The sequence below is a fragment of the Podarcis pityusensis genome (genome assembly GCF_964106645.2).
Source record: "Podarcis pityusensis genome assembly, chromosome: 18".
Classification (NCBI taxonomy): Eukaryota; Metazoa; Chordata; class Lepidosauria; order Squamata; family Lacertidae; genus Podarcis; species Podarcis pityusensis.
The window spans coordinates 325,856-347,960 of NC_138043.1; the positions used below are offsets into that span (position 1 = coordinate 325,856).

At 53.8% G+C, this 22,105-nt stretch overlaps 1 protein-coding gene across 4 annotated transcripts; it reads left to right on the forward strand.

Annotated features, from left to right (window-relative positions):
• The first annotated feature begins 149 nt into the window (after positions 1-149).
• RANBP3 (RAN binding protein 3) lies at positions 150-21,386 on the forward strand. Of its 4 annotated transcripts, none has more exons than XM_080988983.1 (18): positions 150-258; positions 3,618-3,673; positions 6,742-6,915; positions 9,671-9,707; positions 10,455-10,541; positions 12,033-12,104; positions 12,211-12,276; positions 12,553-12,645; positions 13,783-13,886; positions 14,155-14,247; positions 14,767-14,870; positions 15,038-15,116; positions 16,268-16,370; positions 17,160-17,284; positions 17,886-18,006; positions 18,741-18,883; positions 19,237-19,417; positions 20,200-21,386. In XM_080988983.1, exons 1-18 carry the CDS (start codon positions 219-221, stop codon positions 20,241-20,243), a joined length of 1,722 nt encoding a protein of 573 aa, XP_080845109.1. In that variant the 5' UTR covers positions 150-218; the 3' UTR covers positions 20,244-21,386. The 4 variants fall into 4 exon arrangements, with proteins under 4 accessions (XP_080845109.1, XP_080845111.1, XP_080845110.1 ...); XM_080988984.1 differs by lacking the exon at positions 150-258 and adding an exon at positions 1,832-1,942; XM_080988985.1 differs by lacking the exon at positions 6,742-6,915.
• The last annotated feature ends 719 nt before the right edge of the window (positions 21,387-22,105 follow it).

Consider the following 22,105-nt stretch of genomic DNA (forward strand, 5'->3'; position numbering starts at 1 on the left):
CAGAGGAGCTCTTGGAACCGGGGAGGGGAAGGATCAGAGCAGCCCCAGCTCGGCAGCCCGACTCCCCCTCCTCCCAAGGGGGCAGAGGGACTGTCATCGCCGCCATCATAAAGGGGGACTCAAGGGTGGGCTGGGTGGGGGGTTTCCCCTGCCCCAGACGCCCAGAGGAGGGGGATGAGCTGGAGGCGCTGTGCTTGAGGAGAGGGGCAGCCCCCTGGATGTTTTGGGAAACAGTGAAGTGGGTCGCTGGCTGGGGAGGTAGGTGAGGATTATTAAAATCTGGCTGGTTGATAGGAATTTAATTAATGAATTATTATTATTATTATTATTATTGCATACTGCGGATTGTGATCAAGAAGTTTTCTGACGTAGTGAAGTGGTTCGCTGGCTGGGGAGGTAGATGAGAGGCTGAACATTTCTTTCTTTTAATTCAAATTAACTTTATTATTTAAGGCCCGTATAGTTCAAGCTCTGGTTTTCCCAGTAGTGATGTATCGAAGTGAGAGCAGGACCATAAAGAAGGCTGATCGCCAAATAATTGATGCTTTTGAATTCTGGTGCTGGAGGAGACTCTTGAGAGTCCCATGGACTGCAAGAAGATCCAACCTCTCCATTCGGAAGGAAATCAGCCCTGAGTGCTCACTGGAAGGACAGATCCTGAAGCTGAGGCTCCAAGACTTTGGCCACCTCAGGAGAAGAGAAGACTCCCTGGAAAAGACCCTGATGTTGGGAAGATGGAGGGCACAAGGAGAAGGGGACGACGGAGGACGAGATGGTGGGACAGTGTTCTCGAAGCTATCAGCATGAGTTTGACCAAACTGCGGGAGGCAGTGGAAGACAGGAGTGCCTGGCGTGCTCTGGTCCAGGGGGTCACGAAGAGGCGGACACCACTAAACGACTCAACAACAATAACAACAACTTTATTAAACATCAATTAAACTCCATTTACGAATTTCTAATAACACAGTTTTTGGGGGTTCGGTACTATTAGTCTTTATCATAAGGACTAGCAGCATTAATAACTAAGGCTTGACTCCTGTAATGCGCTCTACCCTTGAAGCTGTCCCAGAAACTCCAGCGGGTGCAGAATGCTGCAGCGAGGCTCCTCACGGGGTCTCTGCCATGGGAGCAGATTCACCCAGTGCTTTTCCAGCTGCACTGGCTCCCGGTGGAGTACAGGGTCAGATTTTGACCTTTAAAGCCCTTCACGGCCTGGGACCCTCGTACCTTCGGGACCGCCTCTCCCGGTCTGCCCCACAGAGAGCCTCAAGGGCCATAAATAGCAATACCCTAGAGCTCCCGGGCCCTAAGGAAGTTAGATTAGCCTCAACCAGAGCCAGGGCCTTTTCAACACTGGCCCCGGCCTGGTGGAACGCTCTGTCTCATGAGACCAGGGCCCTGCAGGATCTGATTTCTTTCCGCAGGGCCTGGAAGACAGAGTTGTTCCGCCTGGCCTTTGGCTTGGAGCCAATTTGATTCCCTCCCTCCCTCTCTTTCTTTTTTCTTTTCCTTCTCCTCCTGCGATGAGGCTACATTTTAATATTTTAATGTTTCAATATTTTAACGTTGTATTTTAACTTTGTGTTTAAGTTGTAATCATTCAACTTGTTTTTATTATTGCTTGTAAGCCGCTGGGGAGCCCGGCCTTGGCTGGGGAGGGGGGGGTGTAAATAAATAAATAACAATTATATTATTATTATTATTATTATTATTATTATTATTATTATTATTATTACTACTACCGCCTTTTGGGCGTTAGGGGGCGCCGCCTCTATGAGGCCTTTCTGCGCCTGCGCCCCGGCGACTCCGCCCCCCCGCCGCGCATGCGCCCCCGCTCCCCGTGCGGCTCCCCGGCCGGGCAGAGCGGCTCTTTGGCCCGGGCTGGGCGCGGGGCATTGTGGGAGTGGCTGAGGAAGTAAAATGGCGGACCTGGCTAACGAAGGTAGGCGGCCGGGGGGGGGGGAGGCGGGCGGCGGCGGCGGCGGGCGAGGGCGGCGGGGCGCGGGGAGGCGGCCCGGGAGGGAGAAGCCGCCCGCCGGCCCGAGGAGGAGGCGCCGCCCAGCCCCGCCAGGCCCGGCGCGGGAGGGCGCGGCCAGGCCGGACAAAGGGAGCGGCCTGGCAGGCGGGGCGAGGGCGCCTCTGAGCATGGGCAGAGGGCTGGCGGCCAAGGGGGCGCGGCGGACTCCCGGCCCCGCGGAGCGGAGGGCGGCCTCGGAGCAGGCGGAGGGACGCTGAGGGGCCTCGGAGCGCGGGCAGAGCGCCTGGGCTTGTTGGGAGGAGAAGGAGCCTGGCGTGTGGCCCGCCCAAGAAGGGAATGGGGGATGTTGAGAGGCAGCAGTGCCTCTGAGCATGGGCGGAGTGCCCGGGCGGAGCAGGCGGAGGTACGCTTAGGGACCTCTGAGCATGGGCAGAGCGCCTGGGCTTGTTGAGAGGAGGAGGAGGAGGAGGAGGAACCTGGCGTGTCGCCATCTCTGGCCCGCCTCTCCATTTCCTCGTGAAATAAAGGAATGGTGGATGTTGAGAGGCAGCCGTGCCTCTGAGCATGGGCGGAGTGGCGCCAGCAAGTGGAGTCCCGCTTAGGATGAGAGGCAGCAGGACCTCTGAGCACGGGCAGAGCGCCTGGGCTTGTTGGGAGGAGAAGGAACCTGGCGTGTGGCCCGCCCCTCCGTTTCCTCGTGAAAGAATAGAATGGTGGATGTTGAGAGGCAGCAGTGCCTCTGAGCATAGGCAGAGTACTTGCCCCAGGGGAGGCGGGCCAAGGGTTAAACGGCGGAAGGAGGGCTGCAGAAGGGGAGCCGTGCCTCTGAGCATGGGCAGAGGGCCTGGGTTTGTTTGGAGGAGGAGAAGGAGGAGGAGCCTGGCGTGTCCCCACCTCTGGCCCGCCCCTCCGTTTCCTCGTGGAAGAAGGGAATGATGGATGTTGAGAGGCATCAGTGCCTCTGAGCATAAGCAGAGTGCTTGCCCCAGGGGAGGCGGGCCAAGGGTTAAACGGCAGAGGGAGGGCTGCAGAAGGGGAGCCGTGCCTCTGAGCATGGGCAGAGGGGCACCAGCAAGTGGAGTCCTGCTTAGGATGAGAGGCAGCGGGACCTCTGAGCATGGGCAGAGCGCCTGGGCGTGTTTGGAGGAGGAGGAGCCCGCTCTCCATTTCCTCATGGAAATAAATGGCGAGGGAATGATATTATTATTATTATTATTATTAAATTTCTATACTGCCCTAAACCCGAAGGTCTCAGGGCGGTTCACATAAATATCTATTGCATGATAGATGTTGAGAGGTAGCAGCGCCTCTGAGCATAGGCAGAGGGTGCTTGGGCTGAGGAGCAGACCAGATTAGGAACAGCTGGCCCTCCTGCTCACACATATATATATATATTTGTGTATAGTGCATATTGGTGCAGGTAGGTATTTTAGGCTGGGAAGGAGAGGATCAGCAGAGGCAGAGAGAACTGAGCCAGGCAGGGAAAGGGGAAACCAAGCCTGGTTCAGGCAGAATAAATTCCGGGAGGCGAGAGTGCCTCTGAGCATGGGTGGAGCCTTGTTGTGCGTTTGTGAAGACAGCAGCGGGCTGTGCGTTCTCAGTTAACCCGCGTGCCTTTCCGCTTTTGGTCTCTCTGCAGAAAAGCCAGCCATCGCCCCCCCTGTCTTTGTGTTTCAGAAGGAAAAAGCGCAGAAGGTAAGGAACCGGGGCTTGGCGAGGGGGCTGAGAGGGACAGGCACCCCTTCTTGTGAAGCTGGGTTCGGGGAACCTTTGGCTCTCCGCTTGCTGCTGAACGACAGCCGCCATCGTCCCTGGACAGCGACAGGGCTGGCTGCTGGTGGCTGTAGTTCCTCAGCCTCTGGGGACTAAAGGGTCCTTGCGCCCACATTCAGAAATCCCTGCTTTGGGAAGGCCCCAAGGAGACGGGGTGCAGGACAGCAAGGTTTCTGTGGAGAAAAGGAAAGGTTTGCAAGTCTCCCCCTGCTAACGTCTTCATGTTTACATCCTGCAGGGCAGACAATCATATGACAACAGTGGGGTGTGTGCATCCCATGTTAGTCAAACACTGGGCATGGCTCCCTTATTTATTCCCCTGATTTATATCCCACCTTTGGTCCAAGGAGCTCAAAGTGGCATGCCTGTTTTTCCTTCCCCTTTCCACTGTTTTCTTCCGAAGGTCCCTGTGAGGGAGGCTGGGAGCTTTTGACTGGACCCGAAAGGTCTCTTGGGGGGAGTGTGGTTGATGGTGAGAGAGTCACAGTTAGGACTCGATTGGATCACTTAGTTCAGTTGGGAAGAACAAAACGCCCCCACTTTGACTCAGCCTAAGAATTGACTGTAAGTTTGAGAGGGTCAGTGTTGTCTGTGCTCTCCAGACTTGGTTGGACTTCAGCCCCAGTGTGACCAAGGGGGGGACTGTTGGGGGGGGGGTCCTACCGGGAGACAACAGAGCTTGAATTTGGGCCTTTCCTCAATCAATTAGAAAGGTCCTCCTTAAATGGGGAGGCAGGTTTCTTTTCATTAGAACGAATAAAAGTTTGACGTAGTTTAATGCAGACCTTTGATAAAAAGCTCCTCGCAAAAGGGGGAGGGCGTCGCGCCTTCTGTGATTTACGCCTGCCGCAACACGCCTGTGTGCGTACCATCTCATTTGTTTTTATTTTATTTGCTTGCTCAATTTGCCCACCGCCCTTCCTCCGGAGATCCCAGGGCGGTGCACAACGAAAAAATGCAAAATACATAACGGAACGAAAAGGAAACCAATAACCCCCCGTCCTGCCAAAGCCGTGAGAAGGCCGCAGAAATACGAAGGCCCAGCTATAGAGAGATGGTTTTGCCTGGCACCCAAAGTGATGTAAGGAAGGCTGCCAGCGAGCCTGACTCCGGAGACCACCCCATATCTTAAGCAGGGGTGAGGGAGAATGTGGCCTTTGGTGCTGTCCCCAAACCACACACCCCTCCTCACCCTTTGCACCTTTTTTTTTGGTGGGGGGCTGGCTGGGGTGTGTCTTTAGACTCTGATGGCGCCTCTCGGCCGTCCGGATCCTGGGGCGGACATGCACAAAGGTGCGTAAAATCTAGCCTACTGTACAAAGGTAACCGCTGCTTGTGCCAGTCGCTCAGCTGCCCGATTTTGCCTCTAGCCCCTGGGAAGGGAAGGCAGCCCTCAGGCTGAGGGAGCTACCTTGGCCTGGATCTTAAAGCCCAAAGCAGCACGTCCCCCTTGTTTTGGGAACAACCGTTCATTTTACCCATGTGCTGATTTAGTTGTAGGCAAGTCGGCGACTTGAGAAACTCATAAGATGGGTGGATTAAAAATTATTTGGGCGGGGGCTCTGATTTCTTTGCAGCGGCTTTGCAACTCCTTTTTGCCATTGGGTTTTTCGCCCCGTGGCGTTTGTTGAAACACGGTGGCCTCTGCTGCCCTGAGAATCCGCTGGCTTCCGCTGGACTTGAGAATTGCGTGTTGCCCTGAGAATCCGCTGGCTTCCGCTGGACTTGAGAATTGCGTGTTTTCTCTGTCAAATTGGAGTGGAAATGTACCTGGCCCATAGAGCTGAGTCTTAATATTATTATTTTGTTTGTGTGTTTTCGTCTAAGGCGGTTTTAAGGCTGACTTCCCTTCAGCCACTCCTACAGAAAAGTTGTGTTTTGAATAGCTTGGCAATGTGGTGTTTTATTGGAAGGGGTGTTAAGTTTTGAAGCCACCAACCTTTGCTGCAGTTCGCCTTGTGCAGTTCTGTTTTTCCCGTGTTCGATTGTGAGCCCACAGGCAGGGACAGTCTGATCTTCTTATAAGTGCCTGGCTATATCATTTTCTTTAGGCGCTCTGGATGTGTGAAGTAGCCGTGATAATCTATCCAGCGCATGGGTGTTATTCATGCCAGAGACAAAGCCTGCTCTGCAAGGTCGTTGCACGTGGCAGGAGGATAGTAAAGCGCGAATTCCGCATACTCTGCCTTTCCGAAGGACCTAGGAAGAGACCTGCATGTTCAGGCCGTATAGTTCAGGGGAGGAGGCGCCTGGGAAAACAGTCCCAACCTAGACCCGTGAAAGCAGAGTGGGAAGGCCCGTGTCTGTTGCTGCAGCCTTGCAAAGAGATCAGTGGCAGTTTAAGGACTTTTGGCTTTCCTGCCAATTATTGTTTCTTAGTACAGCGGTCCCTCTGTTCTCAAACGTCTCTGTTGACGAACGTTTTGGAACCCAAATGCCCAAATGCTTCTGTTTTCGAACGGCTTCTGTGTGCAGACTGAGTCTTCAGACAGCCCTTTGTGCCTCAGTTTTTGAACGTTTCGGAAGTCAAATGGTCTTCCGGAACAGATTATGTTCGAGAACCGAGGTACCACTGTACTGGTTTGTTGTTGTTGTTTTGTAAACTGCTCTGAGGGGACCCCAGGGGTCATCCAGTCCAACCCCCTGCCATACAGGAACCGCAGCTTAAATGCAGCAGTCGGTAGTGGAAGCACAACTAGCCAGAGCACCCTGCTGCCGATACCCGTAAATAAGGCCTGAAAGATTCCTCGGGGTCTCATCTCTCTTTTTCAAGGGGGGGTTGTTGATGGGAGACAGCAGGACCTCAGGAGGCCCGCTTGCCCCAAGAACCAAACCCAGCGCCCAAAACACAGGCGACGCCGTGGGGCCTTCACGCTGTGGGACCGTGATGCTGGTGGTGATGCCCGGCTCCCAATGGACCCCCCTCCGTGCCCTCCTCCCTCCTTCCATTGCCTGGCACTGAAGGGCTCTTCTTCTCCTTTGCCCCCCAGTCCCTTGCAGAGCAAAAAGGGGTGTCGGACTCAGGCGAGGACCCCCCGGGAGAAGCAGAGCCTCCTCGCCGGCCTGCGGGTCACCCCAAGTCACCAGGGGGGTGCAACTTTGAGGCTCCCGCCCCCCCAGGGGCCGATTCCCGCATTCTTCCGGTTCGGCCCGGACTGGCGAGGGTAAGTCTTGGAAAAGCTGGCCGGAAAGGCCTTCCACGGAAACTCTCTCTTGAGTTCTGTTTCTCCCCCCTCCCCAAAGCATACGTTTTCTCTGCGCTTAAATATATATGACCCAGCCTTGCAGTTTAACTCGTCTGCAGCGGCACAAAATGCCTTCCCTGAGCTTTGGTTTCTCCCCCCCAAAGTCAGCAGCGCTGAGAGAAGAGGACACAGTTTCCCCTAATTTCCGCAGCCCGATGCCCCACTCCCCCAGGGGTGCAGCTTTTGGAGGGCCAGAGGCAAAAAAGTGGGCCGTGCAATCAATGTGGTTCCTTGTACAGTAGGCTGGCCAAATGGCCACAGTTCAGGGTGCTTGATGGAGACAGGAAGCCATCCCAGCGAGAGGCGTGGTCCGCAGAGGAGGGCTCCCCACACCCGTCTCCATTCCGGCCGAGGAATCGGATGCCCTCCCAAAGCCTCTGACTTTCCATCTGCTCTTGGGCCTGACCATTGGCCCTGCTGGCTGCTGGGAGTTGGTGCTCCAGGAGCGCCCGGAGGGCCCAAGCGTGGCCAGCCCGGCCTGGAGACATGGAAAGAGGCCTCCTTGGCCCTGTATCCGGGGGTGGGGGTGGCCGTCCGCTGTGTGGGCCTTGGGAGGGTCAAGCGCAGGCTGGAACAGGAGTTCCGAGATTGGGTTGGGCGCGCATTCGGTGGAAATTCTGGGACGGGGGCGGGCGAAGGTGTGCTTGGTAAGGGAGGGAACGAAACAGGGTGTCTGTCGTCCTTGAGTGTGCCAAGGATGCCGTCCTGTTTTTAGAGGTTTCAAACGGCTAACAGATGCCCCACGAGCTCCAAGGCAAGGGGGGGGGACAGAAATACAAAAGGGGTGGTATTATTTTTGTTTTTATTCTGCCCTTTGTCCGAAGGGCCCAAAGTGATGCGGGAACCCATACTTTGGGGGGTGAGGGGGGAGCATGGGATTTTTCCAGGTCAGGAATGGTGGTCCTGTCCTGTGTTCGAAACCCCTCAGATGCCAGGCCCCGTTTTGCGACTGGCACGGGTCTGATAGCAACCGCGTGGAGATCTCTGGGTGCCAGGCTGGCAGCGGGCACCTCCCTCTGGCTGGGCCCTCCGGCTTTCTTAAGCAGGTCAGCAGAAGAAGAGCTCGTTCTCTGCATTCATCTCCCACCTCTTTCTCCAGGGAGTACATGGTTCACACCCCCCTCCTCAGTTCTCCCCACAACAGCCTTGCAAAGGAGGGGAAGAGGCTGCAACTTGACGTCATGACCAAGTGGGGATTTGGAGCCTATCTCTGCGTTGCCCACTCTGACTGGCATCCAGCGGCGTTCCAGGGTTTCAGGCGGGGGTCTTCGTTTGCCAGCCATGCCTGGATATGCCGCCGGGGCCTTGGGCGACCTCTGCGCCCCTGAGCCAGTGCCCTTCAATGGAAGGGAAATAGCTGTTCTTGGACGGGGTGGCGAGGGAGAGGAGGGTGCTTCGGGGTTATGTCTCCGCAGCATATCTTTGGGCTGGGGGTTGGCAGGGGACGCCCGCCGTTTTGGGAAGTGTCGGGATTTGGAAAATGAAGCGAAGACAGCACCCTCGCTGCTTAATCTGGGGCAGCGCTGCAGCCTTGGCAGTGGTTTAAAATCAGTCTGCCCCCCAGGCTGGCCCTCCCAGACGCCGCTGGGGCTCAGGGCACCCAGCAGCTCCAGAAGCCGATAACTGGGAACGCAGCAACCTTTGGAGGGCCACAGATTTCCCATTTGTTGGCCTGAAGTTCTCCTTCCCTCCGATTCCCTCCTTCCTCCTCCTGTTCCATCCTTGGGTGCAGCTCCCAAACTTGCTCTCTTGTTCTGTGATTTTGGCCATTTTTTACTTATTTTTAATTGAATTTTTAATAGCATCGAATAGCTTTCGGGGGGGGGGGGCCTGAAATACAGAAAAAAATATGTTGGTTTTTTTTTTTTTTTTAAGTTTTCACGGTTGTCCAGCTGTGCTAAACATTAGGAAGAACTCCCTGGCAGTAACAGGTCTTTGGCAGTGGAAGGCGATGGGCTGCTCAGCTGCAATTCCTGCATTGCAGAAGGTTGGACCAGAGGATCCTTTGAGTCAAAGAATCGTAGAATTGCAGAGTTGGAGAGGACAATTCTATGACTTCCCGAGTCCTTAGGAAAGGAGGGAAAGAATGCCTGCGCCTGTCATCACAAAGAGTCCCGCATCCTGAATTAAAACAGTTGCTTCTATCCTTTTCTTTTTAACTTAAACAATTGAAAAGTAAGCTTGGAGTGTGCTAAATCCAGACACTCGAGTAGACCTGTGGGACCTTCTTAGCTGCCATATCTGCATACAAAGTGCTACCTTGGCTCTCGAACTTAATCTGTTCTGGGAGTCCGTTCGACTCCTGGAACCGTTCGGAAACCGAGTTGCGGCTTCCGTCCTGCAGCCAATTGGAAGCCACATTGGACGTTTGGCTTCCGAAAAATGTTTGCAGACCAGAACACTTGCTTCCGGGTTTGCCGCATTCGGGAGCCGATTTGTTCGGGAACCAAGGCACCACTGTAAACTAAAATGGACCAAACGGCAACGAAGTTGTCTTAGGCACTTTGACCCCTGGGTCCTTTTCACTCACGTGAGTTGTTTTCAGGGTGGGCGATTTGCCATGGCTTGGACTCCCAATAATCGTGTGTGTGTGTGTGTGTGTGTGTGAGAGAGAGAGAGAGAGAGAGGGCGATGAAATCTAACTCTTACACGCGTGTATATATATTTGTTACAGAGGTCAGCAGATGGGTCAAGTCCAGAAGACGGGGAAGGTGAGGGAGACTTCGTGTCCGCTGCCTAGAGACAGTCCAGAGGCGCCCCGAATTCCCATTCTCGGGGTGATGATCCCCCTGTGCCAGAAAGAGACACTGTCGGGATGGGTTGTGTGGAAGGCCGACATGTTTGCGTCGCCGGCCAGGGTGCAGGGGCTTATTTCACTCCCGCCGTTCCGGCCAAGGGTTTTGCTCCCGCAAGTAAAAAAAACTCCTGGCAGTTGGTGGTGCCGGCTCTCATGTTGGGCGTGAGAGGGAGGTGGTGGGTTCCAGGGGAGGGCCAGACAAGGGATCAGAGAGGGAGAGCTGTGAGCGACAGCCACGCTGGCCGGCTGAGGCTACCGGGGGTCAGAGGCCAGCAGCACTTGGGGGACCACAGATGCCCCCTTCCTTCGGGCCCACTCAAGACATTTTGCCGCCTGAGGACCAGAAGGCACCGTCTCCCAGGGCTAGTAGTTGAATCTTACTCGGAAACTGATGGGAAGACACCGTAGCAGGCATAGGGCAGACTGCACGGCAGTGACAACTCTGGCCACTCCTCGCCCCTCAGCTTCTGCCGCCTGAGGCAGCTGCCCCGCTCTTTCTCATGGCAGGGCCGGCATGGAAGACACAGCCATCAGAGGAGTGCCCATCTGTTTTCAAAGCCTGCTTCCAGGTGGTCCCTCCTGCTAGTTGGGTTTCAACCCCGAAGGCTGAGATGGCACAAGGTGGGCTTCCCTTTCACCCTCTCTCTCTCCTTCCCCATAGAGTCCGACCGAGAGGATGGGAGCTACTGCCCCCCCGTCAAGCGCGAAAGGACCTCTTCCCTCACACAGTTCCCGCCTTCGCAGTCAGGTAAAGGGGGACGGTTTATTTTCTCAGGGGGCTTGCGGCCTTTTTCTTGCAATGCACTTCAGCTAGGAGCGGAGGGGGAGGTAGATCTGGGAATGGGACCGGCTGCCAGGAAACACAGCTCTGGGCTCCAGATTTTGTGCTGGGCTGATAACAGAAAGGACGGCTGTGACATGAATTGCCTATTCACTGTCTAGCAATGGAGAAAGGGTGTGATCAAATTAAGTGAGAAATGAAACGGCTCTGGGGCAGATGGGCTGGTGGTCTCATCCAGCAAAACTTGTCTTCTGTTTTTACATATGCTTGTTGTGAGGAGCCAGTTGTGTCCTGGTTGGGGATACAACTCAGTATTGTTTTCACACACACAAGCTGTTTCTCTCTTAACTGCAACAGAGGGTCTTTACTCAGCACCAGGGAAAATACACCCTCCCATTTCGTAGAAATTGCTTAGAAAGGAGCTGCGTGTCTTGTCCTCTAACCTTTCCAGGGACAGTTGGAAACATACCGCATTTTTCGCTCTATAAGACGCACCAGACCACAAGACGCACCTAGTTTTTGGAGGAGGAAAACAAGAAAAAAAATATTCTGAATCCCAGAAGCCAGAACAGCAAGAGGGATCTCTGCACAGCGAAAGCAGCCATCCCTCTTGCTGTTCTGGCTTCTGGGATAGCTGCGCAGCCTGCATTCGCTCCATAAGACGCACACACATTTCCCCTTACTTTTTAGGAGGGGAAAAGTGAGTCTTATAGAGCAAAATACTCTAAATGCTCTTTCCCTTAAAAACCTGAATTAAGGAATTAAGGCTAATGAAATCCCTGAAAAGTTCAGGAGAGTCTTTATGTATGTTACAGTCGCTGCTGGAATTCTAATCGCAAAAGGCTGGAAGGGAGAGGATATCCCATCCAAATTAGACTGGCAAAATAAAATAAGAGAGTACACTGAGTTGCCGGGGTTATCAGCAAGGCTAAGAGAACGTTACAGATGAAAAATTTGTCAGAGAGTGGGATACATACAGAGTCTGTGTAAAAGAACATTGTCCAAAGATGGATCTGTTGGGAGGTTTTGATTGAGCTTCGGTGCGTAAATAGGATAATTTTAGAAAGTAAAATTTATAGTTAAATAACACAGAGAAAGTAAAGTTTAAGCACGCATTTAAGGAATTCAATTCGGGAACGCAGGGGAAGATTGGATGTACAAATCGATGTACAAAGCAAGTGTTAGTTTAAAAATTAATAATTGTGTAATTTTTGTTTCTCATTTTGCCTATAATGTCTATTGTACATTTCTGTTACAAAGTTTACGGTCAATAAAACATTCAAAAACTGGAAAAAGGAAACATACTCTTTAAAAAAGAAGTTGGGGTGTGGATTTGAACTCAGCTCCCTCCTAGCTTCTGCACTTACTGCCCCCTTACGCTGATTCTCTGGGGGTGGGCAGCAAAATAGGACGGGGGAGCTCTTTTCCCTCTCTCACCCTCCTCCCTCTCCTCTCCAGTGACAAAGAACAATGTCTTCATGCCATCGAGCTTATGTGAGCCTTCGGCGGGGAACTCCGACTCTGAGCCAGGTGAGGGTCTCGGCTGGGCTGCCCCCCCCGCCCCTTCTCCCCACCCCCCTCCCAGTTTTGGAAGTGGGAGAGAGAGAGGGCAATGTTTTTCCATTTTGCATTCCAGAGGAAAAAAGCACTGGATTCAGGTTGAAGCCTCCCACTCTCATCCATGGCCAGGCGCCCAGCGCAGGTAAGGAGCAAGTTTTTAACCCTAGGGCACTGGGAAAACAGGAACATATTTGCTGCTAGTATGATTATGTTAATATTCCACATTTCCTCCATTTTCTTAAATCGGAATCCCCCCAAATAGGGGGCGTCTTATAAGAAGTTGTTGTCCAAAACATTAGGAGGGCGTCCAGGTTAGGGGCTGCTGGTGAGTTTTGGACCGGGCTGGGGAGGGAATCCCCTCCTTCATCTCTGCGTAAGGCCCAAGGGAATCCTTTCTTCTGTTCTCCTCCCCCCGCAGGAGTCCCCAGCCAGAAACCGAAGGAACAGCAGAGAAGCGTCCTGCGCCCGGCAGTATTACAAGCCCCCCAGCCAAAGGCTTTCTCGCAAACAGGCAAGTGACTCCCCTGGGCGCGGGAGAGAGCAGGGAGCAGCCAGACGTGCGTCCTGGGTCCGTGAGCAGCCTTGTTTCTGGCAAGGAAGAGGGTCCCCATCAAAGACCAGCATCCTGTCCAACCAGGATGGCGCTGGGGTCTAAACCACTGAGCCTCTTGGGCTTGCCAGGAGGTCGGCGGTTCGAATCCCTGCGACGGGGTGAGCTCCCGCTGCTCTGTCCCAGGTCCTGCCAACCTAGCAGTTCGAAAGCATACCAGTGCAAGCAGATAAATAGGTACTGCTGTAGCAGGAAGGTAAATGGCGTTTCCGTGCGCTCTGGTTTCCGTTACAGTGTCCCACTAAGTGGTTTAGTCCTGCTGGCCACATGACCCGGAAAGCTGTCTCCGGACAAAGGCCAGCTCCCTCAACCTGAAGCGAGATGAGCGCTGCAACCCCATATTCACCTTGGACTGGTCTTAACTGTCATGGGGTCCTTGACCTTTTACCCAACCAGAGACCACCAAAGGGAAGCCCCTGAAGCAGGGGACCACTCTGTTAGCTCAAAGGAACTCAATCGCCGCCACCACACAAACCCTAAATGTGTTCTGGGGTTTCCCCCAACCCTCCAGGGCAAAGGGAGATTTCTGTCGCACAAGCCAAACTCCTTGTGCTAATGGAACCAAACCCATCCATGTACAGTCGTACCTCGGAATTCAAACGGAATCCGTTCTGAAAATCCGTTCAACTTCCAGAACGTTCGCAAACCAAAGCACGGCTTCCGATTGGCTGCAGGAAGCTCCGGATGTTCGGCTTCCGAAAAGAGTTCACAAACCGGAACAGTCACTTCCGGTTTTGTGGTATTCAGGAGCCGAACCGTTTGACTTACAAGGTGTTTGGAATCCAAGGTACGACTGTAATGATTTTGCTTTTGGTAAAAATGGGTCATGGATGTAGGTCCCTCTTTTAGACTTCCCCTCGGGGCACCAGGACGCTGGACGAGACGGGCCTGATCCCGCAGCCGGGCTCTGCTTAAGCCCTTGCGACTCCGCCCCGCTTTTAAAAACCAACAGAACCGTCGCCGAGAAATAAGGGCTCTTGCAAGAACGAAGCCGGTGCTCCTTGCCTGCTTTTAAACGGGGCGTTTTCTTCTCCGCAGTTCCAAGCAGCGGGACCAACGGCGTAAGCATCCCTCCGGACCCCGTGGCCGCCGTGTCGGAATCCGCAACGAACGCCGTGCCCAAAAGCCCCGACACAGAGGAGGTGAGTCTGTCGGGAGCCCTGAGGTGTCGGCAGAAGGGAGGACGTGGGCCGGTGCCTCGTCTGCCAGTCCTGGGTTTTTATTCTGCAATTTGATGATTGGCTTGTGGTGTTGGGGGGCAGCCTCGCTGCAGGAATACAGGGGAGCTCCCTCAGTCCAGGCATTCCCTGGCTCCCAAAGACACCCTTTTTAAGGCCAGTATCCCCCCTGAACGTCTGCTATTAGCTGTTTTGGTGGTGCGTTCGAACTGTTTGTTTTTGTGTGTTTCTTAAGGAGTCCAACAGCACCTCGGAGACAGAGAAGGCAGACCAGAACACGCCACAGTCCTTCGTGTTTGGGCAGAACCTACGGGACCGTGTGAAGGTACCTGCAAATTTGATAGCCGATGCGATAGGCAGGGTGGAAATATTGTTGGCACCCGTCTGTCCTGAGAGACAAGGGAGTGAGGCCAAATAGCTGTGTGAGCAGCGCCAAAGCGATGTCCCCGGGGCGCAAGTCTGGGCAGTGTGTCTGGGGGTCCTGGGCAGCCCAGACAAGAACCCCCTCGCTGATGTGGGCCAAAGGAAAGCAGAGCAAGACGTTTTTGGCACCCGCTTGGCTGCCGGAAGGAGCCGTACAAGGCGTCATCCTTGGGGACTCCAGATTTGTGTCGGGTTTATTCCTGAGTCTTTTCTTCTCCCAAAGATGTCCCACAAAGTTTTGGGTCTCCGTTTTCCTAGACAGGCTCCCTTCCCATCTGCCCACCCCTCCACTTCCCTCTACGGCACATGTAGAATCTGTTTTCCTCCTCTGTGTAAAAAACTGAGCTAGAGAGAGGCCTTCCTCAGCCCTCCCCGCCCCCCACATCTTGGCGCGTCTCACTGCTTCCCGTCTCCATCCCAGCTAGGGGACGAGGCCGACGGCACCGTCGACGCGCAGAACTCCCGGCTCCCCAACTCGGAGGCACCTCTGGCCACAAACTACTTCCTCCAGTACATCAGCTCCAGGTGGGGAAGAGACCGCCGGCGACCCCCCTCCCCTTCCCTCGCTCTCCCTGGGTTCTGCAGCAGCCTCGAACCCCAGGCCTTCCGTCCTTCCTCTGCGCCGAGAGGGCGGCGAGTCCGCCATGTTGCTGTTGCGGGGAGAAAACACAGCGTTCCTCTTTTCCTTGCAGCATAGAAAACTCGGCGCACAACGCGGAGGCCCCCAGTAACAAGTTTGTGTTTGGCCAGAACATGAGCGAGAGAGTCTTGGTAAGTCCGCGTCCATTCCTCTGTTTGCTCAAGTCCAGAGACAGAGAACAACATCCCTGCGAGGCCACTGACCATCTGTTTGCCTTCCTCTTCGTTGCATTTCTATATATTGCTTTTTGCTTCCCAGGAGCTCAAGGCGGCCTGCACGCTTCTCCCCCTCCAAGGCCCCGCAGTGACTTGTGAAGGTTCCTTGGGGGCCGGGGGCCGCCTCTAAGCCCATCCCGCCTCGCAGGGGATAGGAGGAGGAAGTGCGGGGAACCGTACACATCGCCTGAGCTCCTGGCAGTAAAAAGGCAGGGTGCAAATTCAGTCACTCAATGAATTCTTTGAATACCAAAGCGAAAACAAATCTAGGTTTTTCCCCTCTCCATTTGGGGGGCAATTGAGGTTCTGGCAAGGGACGCGGGTGGCGCTGTGGTCTAAACCACAGAGCCTAGGACTTGCCGATCAGAAGGTCAGTGGTTCAAATCCCCGCGACAGGGTGAGCTCCCGTTTCTCGGTCCCTGCTCCTGCCAACCTAGCAGTTCGAAAGCACGTCAAAGTGCAAGTAGATAAATAGGTACCGCTCCGGCGGGAAGGTAAACGGCGTTTCCGTGCGCTGTTCTGGTTCGCCAGAAGTGGCTTAGTCCTGCTGGCCACATGACCCGGAAGCTGTACGCCGGCTCCCTTGGCTAATAAAGCGAGATGAGCGCCGCAACCCCAGAGTCGTCCGTGACTGGACCTAATGGTCAGGAGTCCCTTCACCTTTTTACAAGGTTCTGGCAGCCGTGTCCATTGCTCCTGAGAGCTTTCAGTTCTGTAGATTTAGACAGCAAAGATGGAACGGGGTGCTTGAGCGTCCTGACTTTATAGAACCATAAAATCATAGAGTTGGAATCTCAGCTCAAGCTTCCATGACAGATCGCCATCCAATCTCTGCTTAAAAGCCTCCAAGGAAGAAGAGCCCACAACCTCCCAAGGGAGTCCATTCCAGAATTCAAAGACTTGTGGGCAAGTCCCACCCAGGTGGGAACTTATGGCAGGGCAGCCGGCTCAACTTCCCAGCAGGATGGAGCCCCAGGACAGCCGCCAGGTCCCGTCCCCCTGGAAGCCAGCCTGGAGCGTTTCCTCGGTAGCGTCCCTGTTTTCTGACCGCCACTCCTTTCCGGCAGAGCCCCCCCAAGTCGAGCGAAGCCAGCACGGACAGCGTCAAGGAGAACGCCGGCGGAGATTCGGGCTCGGAGTCCTCGTCGCAAGAAGCCACTCCCGAGAAAGGTACGGTCGCCAGGCTCCCTCTTCTCCCTGTCTCTCCATCGACTCAAGAGTCACACGCACCAAAGTCCGGTGGGTTTTGGCAGCTGTGCTCTTCCTTGACCCGGGTGTCAAAGCAGGAAGGGGAGGAACCGTTCGTGCTGTGATGTTTCAGAGCCCTCTGCCCTCTCCACCCCACCACCAGTATTGTGGCTTATTTTATTTTATTTTAAGGTAAGCGCGGGTGGCGCTGTGGTCTAAACCACTGAGCCTCTTGTGCTTGCCGATCAGAAGGTCGGCGGTTTGAATCCCTGCGACGGGGTGAGCTCCCATTGTTCTGTCCCAGCTCCTGCCTACCTTGCTGTTTGAAAGCATACCAGTGCAAGTAGATAAATAGGTACTACTGTGGCAGGAAGGTAAACAGCGTTTCCGTTTCGGTCGACCCAAAAGTTTAAAAAGGAATGGGAGATTCATAGGCAGTATTTAAAAGAACATTGTCCCCATGTTAAAACTTCGGAATGCTTTGATTAACTCCTGGAATTTCATACTGTATAAAGAACACAAATAAGATATAATACAGGCTAAGTTTATTGAAAAATAGAGGCAAAGGAAGCAAAGAACCATCAGCAAAGAGGTCGGAAGTCGATGGCTGAAATGTTTTTGTGTTTTCGCGTTGTACTCTTTTCTTTCTTTGTGAGTTATGTGCTGTGTTTTTTTTATTATTATTATTTGTGTGTCTGTCTCATTTTTAAACCAGTAAAGATTGAATTTTAATGTTAATAATAATGATGACGTGGCCTATCCGTTCTCCAGCCAACAACATTTCAGAGTCACTGGCCGAGTCTGCTGCAGCCTACACGAAGGCGACGGCCAGGAGGTGTCTTCTGGAGAAGGTGGAGGTGATCACGGGGGAAGAAGCCGAGAGCAACGTCCTACAGGTAAGCAGGAGAAGCGGCAACGGCAGCATCCCATGCGCCAAATCTCTGCAGTGACATTTGCAACGTTTAAGACAGCTGGATTGGTCAGAAGCACAGCAGCTGCCAGAAGTGGACTTGAATCCTGATTTGGGGGAAGGAGCGGGCTAAACAATGCAAGCATCATATGATATACTATACTAAATATAAAATAATATACAGTCGTACCTTGGTTCTCAAATGGAATCCGTTCCAGAAGTCCATCCGACTCCTGAAACCGTTCAAAAACCAAGGCGCAGCTTCCGATTGGCTGCAGTTCTTTTCTTCTTGATTTCTGAGCTTCTCAATTTTAGTTTTGCCAGTTCGGCACAGTCCATCGACTTGGTTTGCACCTTGTTGACTGGCGGCCCCAGTTCCCCTCGCAGCCTCCTTCACGCCAGTCTCGGCGTTCTGCGCATGCTCCAGTTTCCTTTTCCCGCAGATGCTCCTTGCTGCCGCCTCCGCCTTCCGCGCTGGGCACGTCCTGGAGTTCCTGTTCGCGGGGCTTTGCGGTCTTTCCTCCTGCAGCTTTTGATCTCTGCTGCCTTCGCCAATAACGTCCTTCAGCCCCTTTCCTCTGTTGCAGATACAATGCAAGTTGTTTGTCTTTGATAAGAACTCCCAGTCTTGGGTCGAAAGAGGCCGGGGACTCCTGAGGCTCAACGACATGGCTTCCACGGACGACGGGACGCTACAGTCGCGCCTTGGTAAGAGAGGGGCAGAGAGGAAGCCCCCGGGAACTGGGGGTCGCAGCCGGGGGCCAGCCGGGGAAGGGTCTGCCAGGGGAAGCGTTGCAAAGGCAAGCTGGTCGTTGGGGCTGAGCAGGACCCCCAGAGGAGATAGATCACTTCCTTAGAAAGATATTCAAATGCCACTGATTCCGACGGAAACGAGGAGGAGCTTTCTGGCAGCAAGATGATGCAATAATGATGAGGATAATAAAGTTTATGCCCCACCCATCTGGCTGGGTTTCCCCAGACACTCTAGGCGGCTCCCAACAGAACTTTAAAAACACCATCAAACATTAAAAACTTCCCTGAACAGGGCTGCCTTCAGATGTCTTCTGAAAGTCATTTTGTTGCTAATAATGGTAATACTAATTTATTGTTTATACCCTGCCCATCCACCTGGGTTCGCCCAGCCACTCTGGGTGGCTCCCAACAGATTAAAAACAGAATTAAACACCAAACATTAAAATCTTCCCTACACAGGGCTGCCTTCAGATGTCTTCTAAAAGTCAGGTAGTTGTTTATTTCCTTGGCATCTGATGGGAGGGCGCCACCACCGAGAAGGCCCTCTGCCTGGTTCTCTGTAACCTCGCTTCTCTCAGGGAGGGAACCGCCAGAAGGCCCTCGGTGTCCGGGCTGAACGATGGGGCTGGAGACGCTGTGATCCGAAATAAACGCTTGTTTGCTCTTTTGAAATCTCTCTCTCTCCTCAGTGATGAGAACGCAAGGCAGCCTTCGGCTAATCCTGAACACCAAACTGTGGGCTCAGATGCAGATTGACAAAGCCAGCGAAAAGAGCATCCGAATCACAGCGATGGACACAGAGGACCAAGGAGTCAAGGTTTTCCTTATATCGGTAAGGAGGCGGGATTTCCATGTGTCATACTTTCCCCCCCTAAACTGACGCAGAAATTGCATTAGCCTAAATTGTGCGAAAATTGAAATTCTTTAAAATATATACGCCCAATTTTCCTATGTTCCACAACCCCGAGATCCATTTTAAATAAAAGCACACATTCTACTCATGTAAAAACACGCTGATTCCCGGATCATCCATGGGCCGGATTGAGAAGGCGCTTGGGTCAGATCCGGCCCCCGGGCCTTAGTTTGCCTACCCCTGCATTAGGGTTACATTAGGAAGAAGAAGGGGGGAAGAGGTGGAGGGGTCCCCCACCCACGTTTGAGAGCCAGCCCCTCTTTGCCCCGCAGGCCAGCTCCAAAGACACGGGGCAGCTCTACGCGGCCTTGCACCACCGGATCCTGGCCTTGCGGAGTCGGGTGGAGCAGGAGCAGGAAGCCAGCAGCGCGGCGCCAGAGCCTGAAGTGACCCAGTCCAACGAGGAAGACAGCGACGACGACGTCCTCGCCCCCTCGGGGTCGCCCGGAAGTGGTGAGCCAGGGCGGCGGGAGGGGGCCAGGTCTCCCCTTTCCAGGGGCCTTAACAATCTGCCATGTTTTTCGGCGTTGCATTTTCAGTTTCCTTGAACGGGGGCTTTACTAACGGCAGAGGAGGTTTGAGGATTTGCAAGGAATGGGGGTTTTTTGGGGGGGGCGGGTTGAAAGGGAGATAATCACACGGCATTGTAGAGTGTGTGGGAATGTTTCTTCTTATTATTTTTTATTATTTTTACTCCGCCAATCTGGCTGATGTTTTAATGTCTTTTCAACCCTTTGTTGGAAGCCGCCCAGAGTGGCTGGGGAAACCAGCCAGATGGGCAGGGTATAAAGAATAAATTATTATAATACTATTATTATTATTATTACTTTTTAAAAAACCAAACATCCACCATAATTGCTCCCTCCCAACCTTGCTCAACCTACCAACTTTCCACAGCCCTCAAAGATCGGTGCAAGGCTTTGCTGTTGCGGTTTTTGTTCCATTTTCATGTTCTCTTAAGACCATTTTTGCCGCTTTGTGTGCTGGCTTCGCAGCGAGCCCTTGGGGGCGCTTATATAGAATCATAGAGTTGGAAGAGACCACAAGGGCCATCGAGTCCAACCCCCTGCCAAGGGGTTGTCCATTATCATATTTCATGGGTGTGTGTTTTTTATTTGCATGTCATTTGGATTTATTTGGCGGGGGAAATGAGTCGCCTGGAGCCGCGCTCAGGTCTCCCTAGGTGAGCCCAGCGACCAGTTTTGCAGCGCCTCCTTCTCTCCCCCCACCCGCAGGTCCCACCAACGAAGGGGACGGGCAGACGACGGGCGGCACATAGCAGCCGCGATCCGCGCCGCCGGCAGGAGCCGCCGCCCCCCGCCGACACCACCGCCCTCTTTGCAGACCCCCCTCTTGCGGGGCGGGGAGGGCCGCCCTCCCTCCGACCAGCTCTTGCTCCGGGCAGCGACGGAAGCGCTTGAGATTGACGAACTCTGCACATCCCAGTTCTGGTTTTTTGGTTTTTTTTTCTTTCCCCCCTTCCTCCCCCATCGTGCGTTGGACTTTTGGGGGGGCGGGGCAGGGGGGCGGATCTGTCAATTCCATATTAAAACGAGAAAACGCAGCGGACTTTGGACAAAACAGGCTGAATGTGGTTTTGGGACGTGTACAAAAAGAGAAAGAAAATGCTCATCATATTGATGAGCCCTGGGAGGAGAGGAATCCCCTTTTCCTCCCTTCCTCTCTCTGCCCCCCCTCTCTCCACACTTGGCGAATATTTGAGGGGGGGGGGAGGCACCTTGAGACTTGCCACGACTTGCCCACGGGGAAACCTCCCGATTCTCCTCTCCGGTAGCCCTCCAGGCCTGCGCCGCAGACGAATCCCTCCTCCGACCGCCATCCCTGCCGGATTCCACATGGAAGACTCTCTTCTCCCCCACCCCAATTTTCCATTTTTCCTCCTCTTTTTTTGAGAAAAAAACACTCGCCCCAGCAGAAGAACCTTTTGCTCCCGTCTCTCGTCCGACGGACATCTCTTGTCGTGTTTTCTCCTTCCTCGCCTCGGCCCCAAACATCCACCCAATCGTGGCTGATGCGCAGAGACGCTTTGCTAATTCTTTTTTTTGGGGGGGGGGTGTTCTTTTTAAACTGCCTTTTCCCCCAGTTACATCTCACCAGGCCGATTCCTTCCTCCGGTTTGTTGTTGTTGTTATTCTTACTACTGGTTTGCCTGGCGTCAGTCGTGGCAGAAACTTCTCCTTGAAAGGTAGCGCCCCCCCCCCCCCAGTTTTGAACCGGATCCTCCATCTCTCTTGTGCGTTGAGCAAATGGGGGGGGGGGGACCTTCTTTTCTGTTCTTATTTAAGACAAGCAAAGCCATATATATATATTAACACACACATATATATATAACTGGCGCCAATGTGTCTTTCGGCTTGAGTGTGTGTGTTGGTTTTTCCTTCCTAGCAAATTCCCCCCCAAATTTCCTCCTGGTCTTGTCACGGCGCCAAACAGCTGGTTTGTAGGGTGAGAAGGGGCTTTGATTTGCTCCCCCCGCCCCGCCCGATCCGGGAATATTTGCTGGGCACGCAAAGAGAGAAAGAGATACCCGCCCCAAGCGCCTTTCCCCTTGATCAGCCGACCTGGGGTTTTGGGTCTGTGTGTTTATTTCTTTTCTGGCTTGGTAAAAACCTGCTGCTGTGTGTTATTATTATTATTATTATTATTACTTTAAAAATCGGAACGTGCCCTGGAATCGCCACCTTTAGGACGGGGCAGGGGGTTGGGTCGTATTCTCTGCCCCTGTGGTTTTTTGCCAGCCAAAGAAGGTCCGCTCTGTCATTTTCTGGATTTCTAGTGGGTAGCGAAGATGCCTCCAGGGTAAAACAAAGGCAGCCTCAAAGCGTATGTGGCCGGGAACCAGACATTGCACCCTTCAGGTTCTGGATGGGGGCGCAGGTGGGATTTGGGGGGACGCCCCCTTGCTCCCTACACCTCGGCCGGGCCGCGCCGCGCATGAAACGGCTGGCAAGAAGGCGGAGAGTGGGGGACACACCGATCCACAGAGAACGGTTGGAAAAGCAGGCCGTTACCTCTGCTGGGCCGACAGTTCCCAAACCAACAGGGCCGCGTCTGGTGGGCAGCCTTGGTGCGGCTGAACTACGACTCCCATCTAGTCCGGGAAGGCGAGAGTTCTAGTTC

Coding starts and splice junctions, on each gene's coding strand:
- RANBP3 (XM_080988983.1), top strand. CDS start 219: ATGTTTTGGGAAACAGTGAAGTGGGTCGCTGGCTGGGGAG. Junction 6,916..9,670: donor TTCGGCCCGGACTGGCGAGG/GTAAGTCTTGGA, acceptor TATTTGTTACAG/AGGTCAGCAGATGGGTCAAG. Junction 9,708..10,454: donor AAGTCCAGAAGACGGGGAAG/GTGAGGGAGACT, acceptor CCTTCCCCATAG/AGTCCGACCGAGAGGATGGG.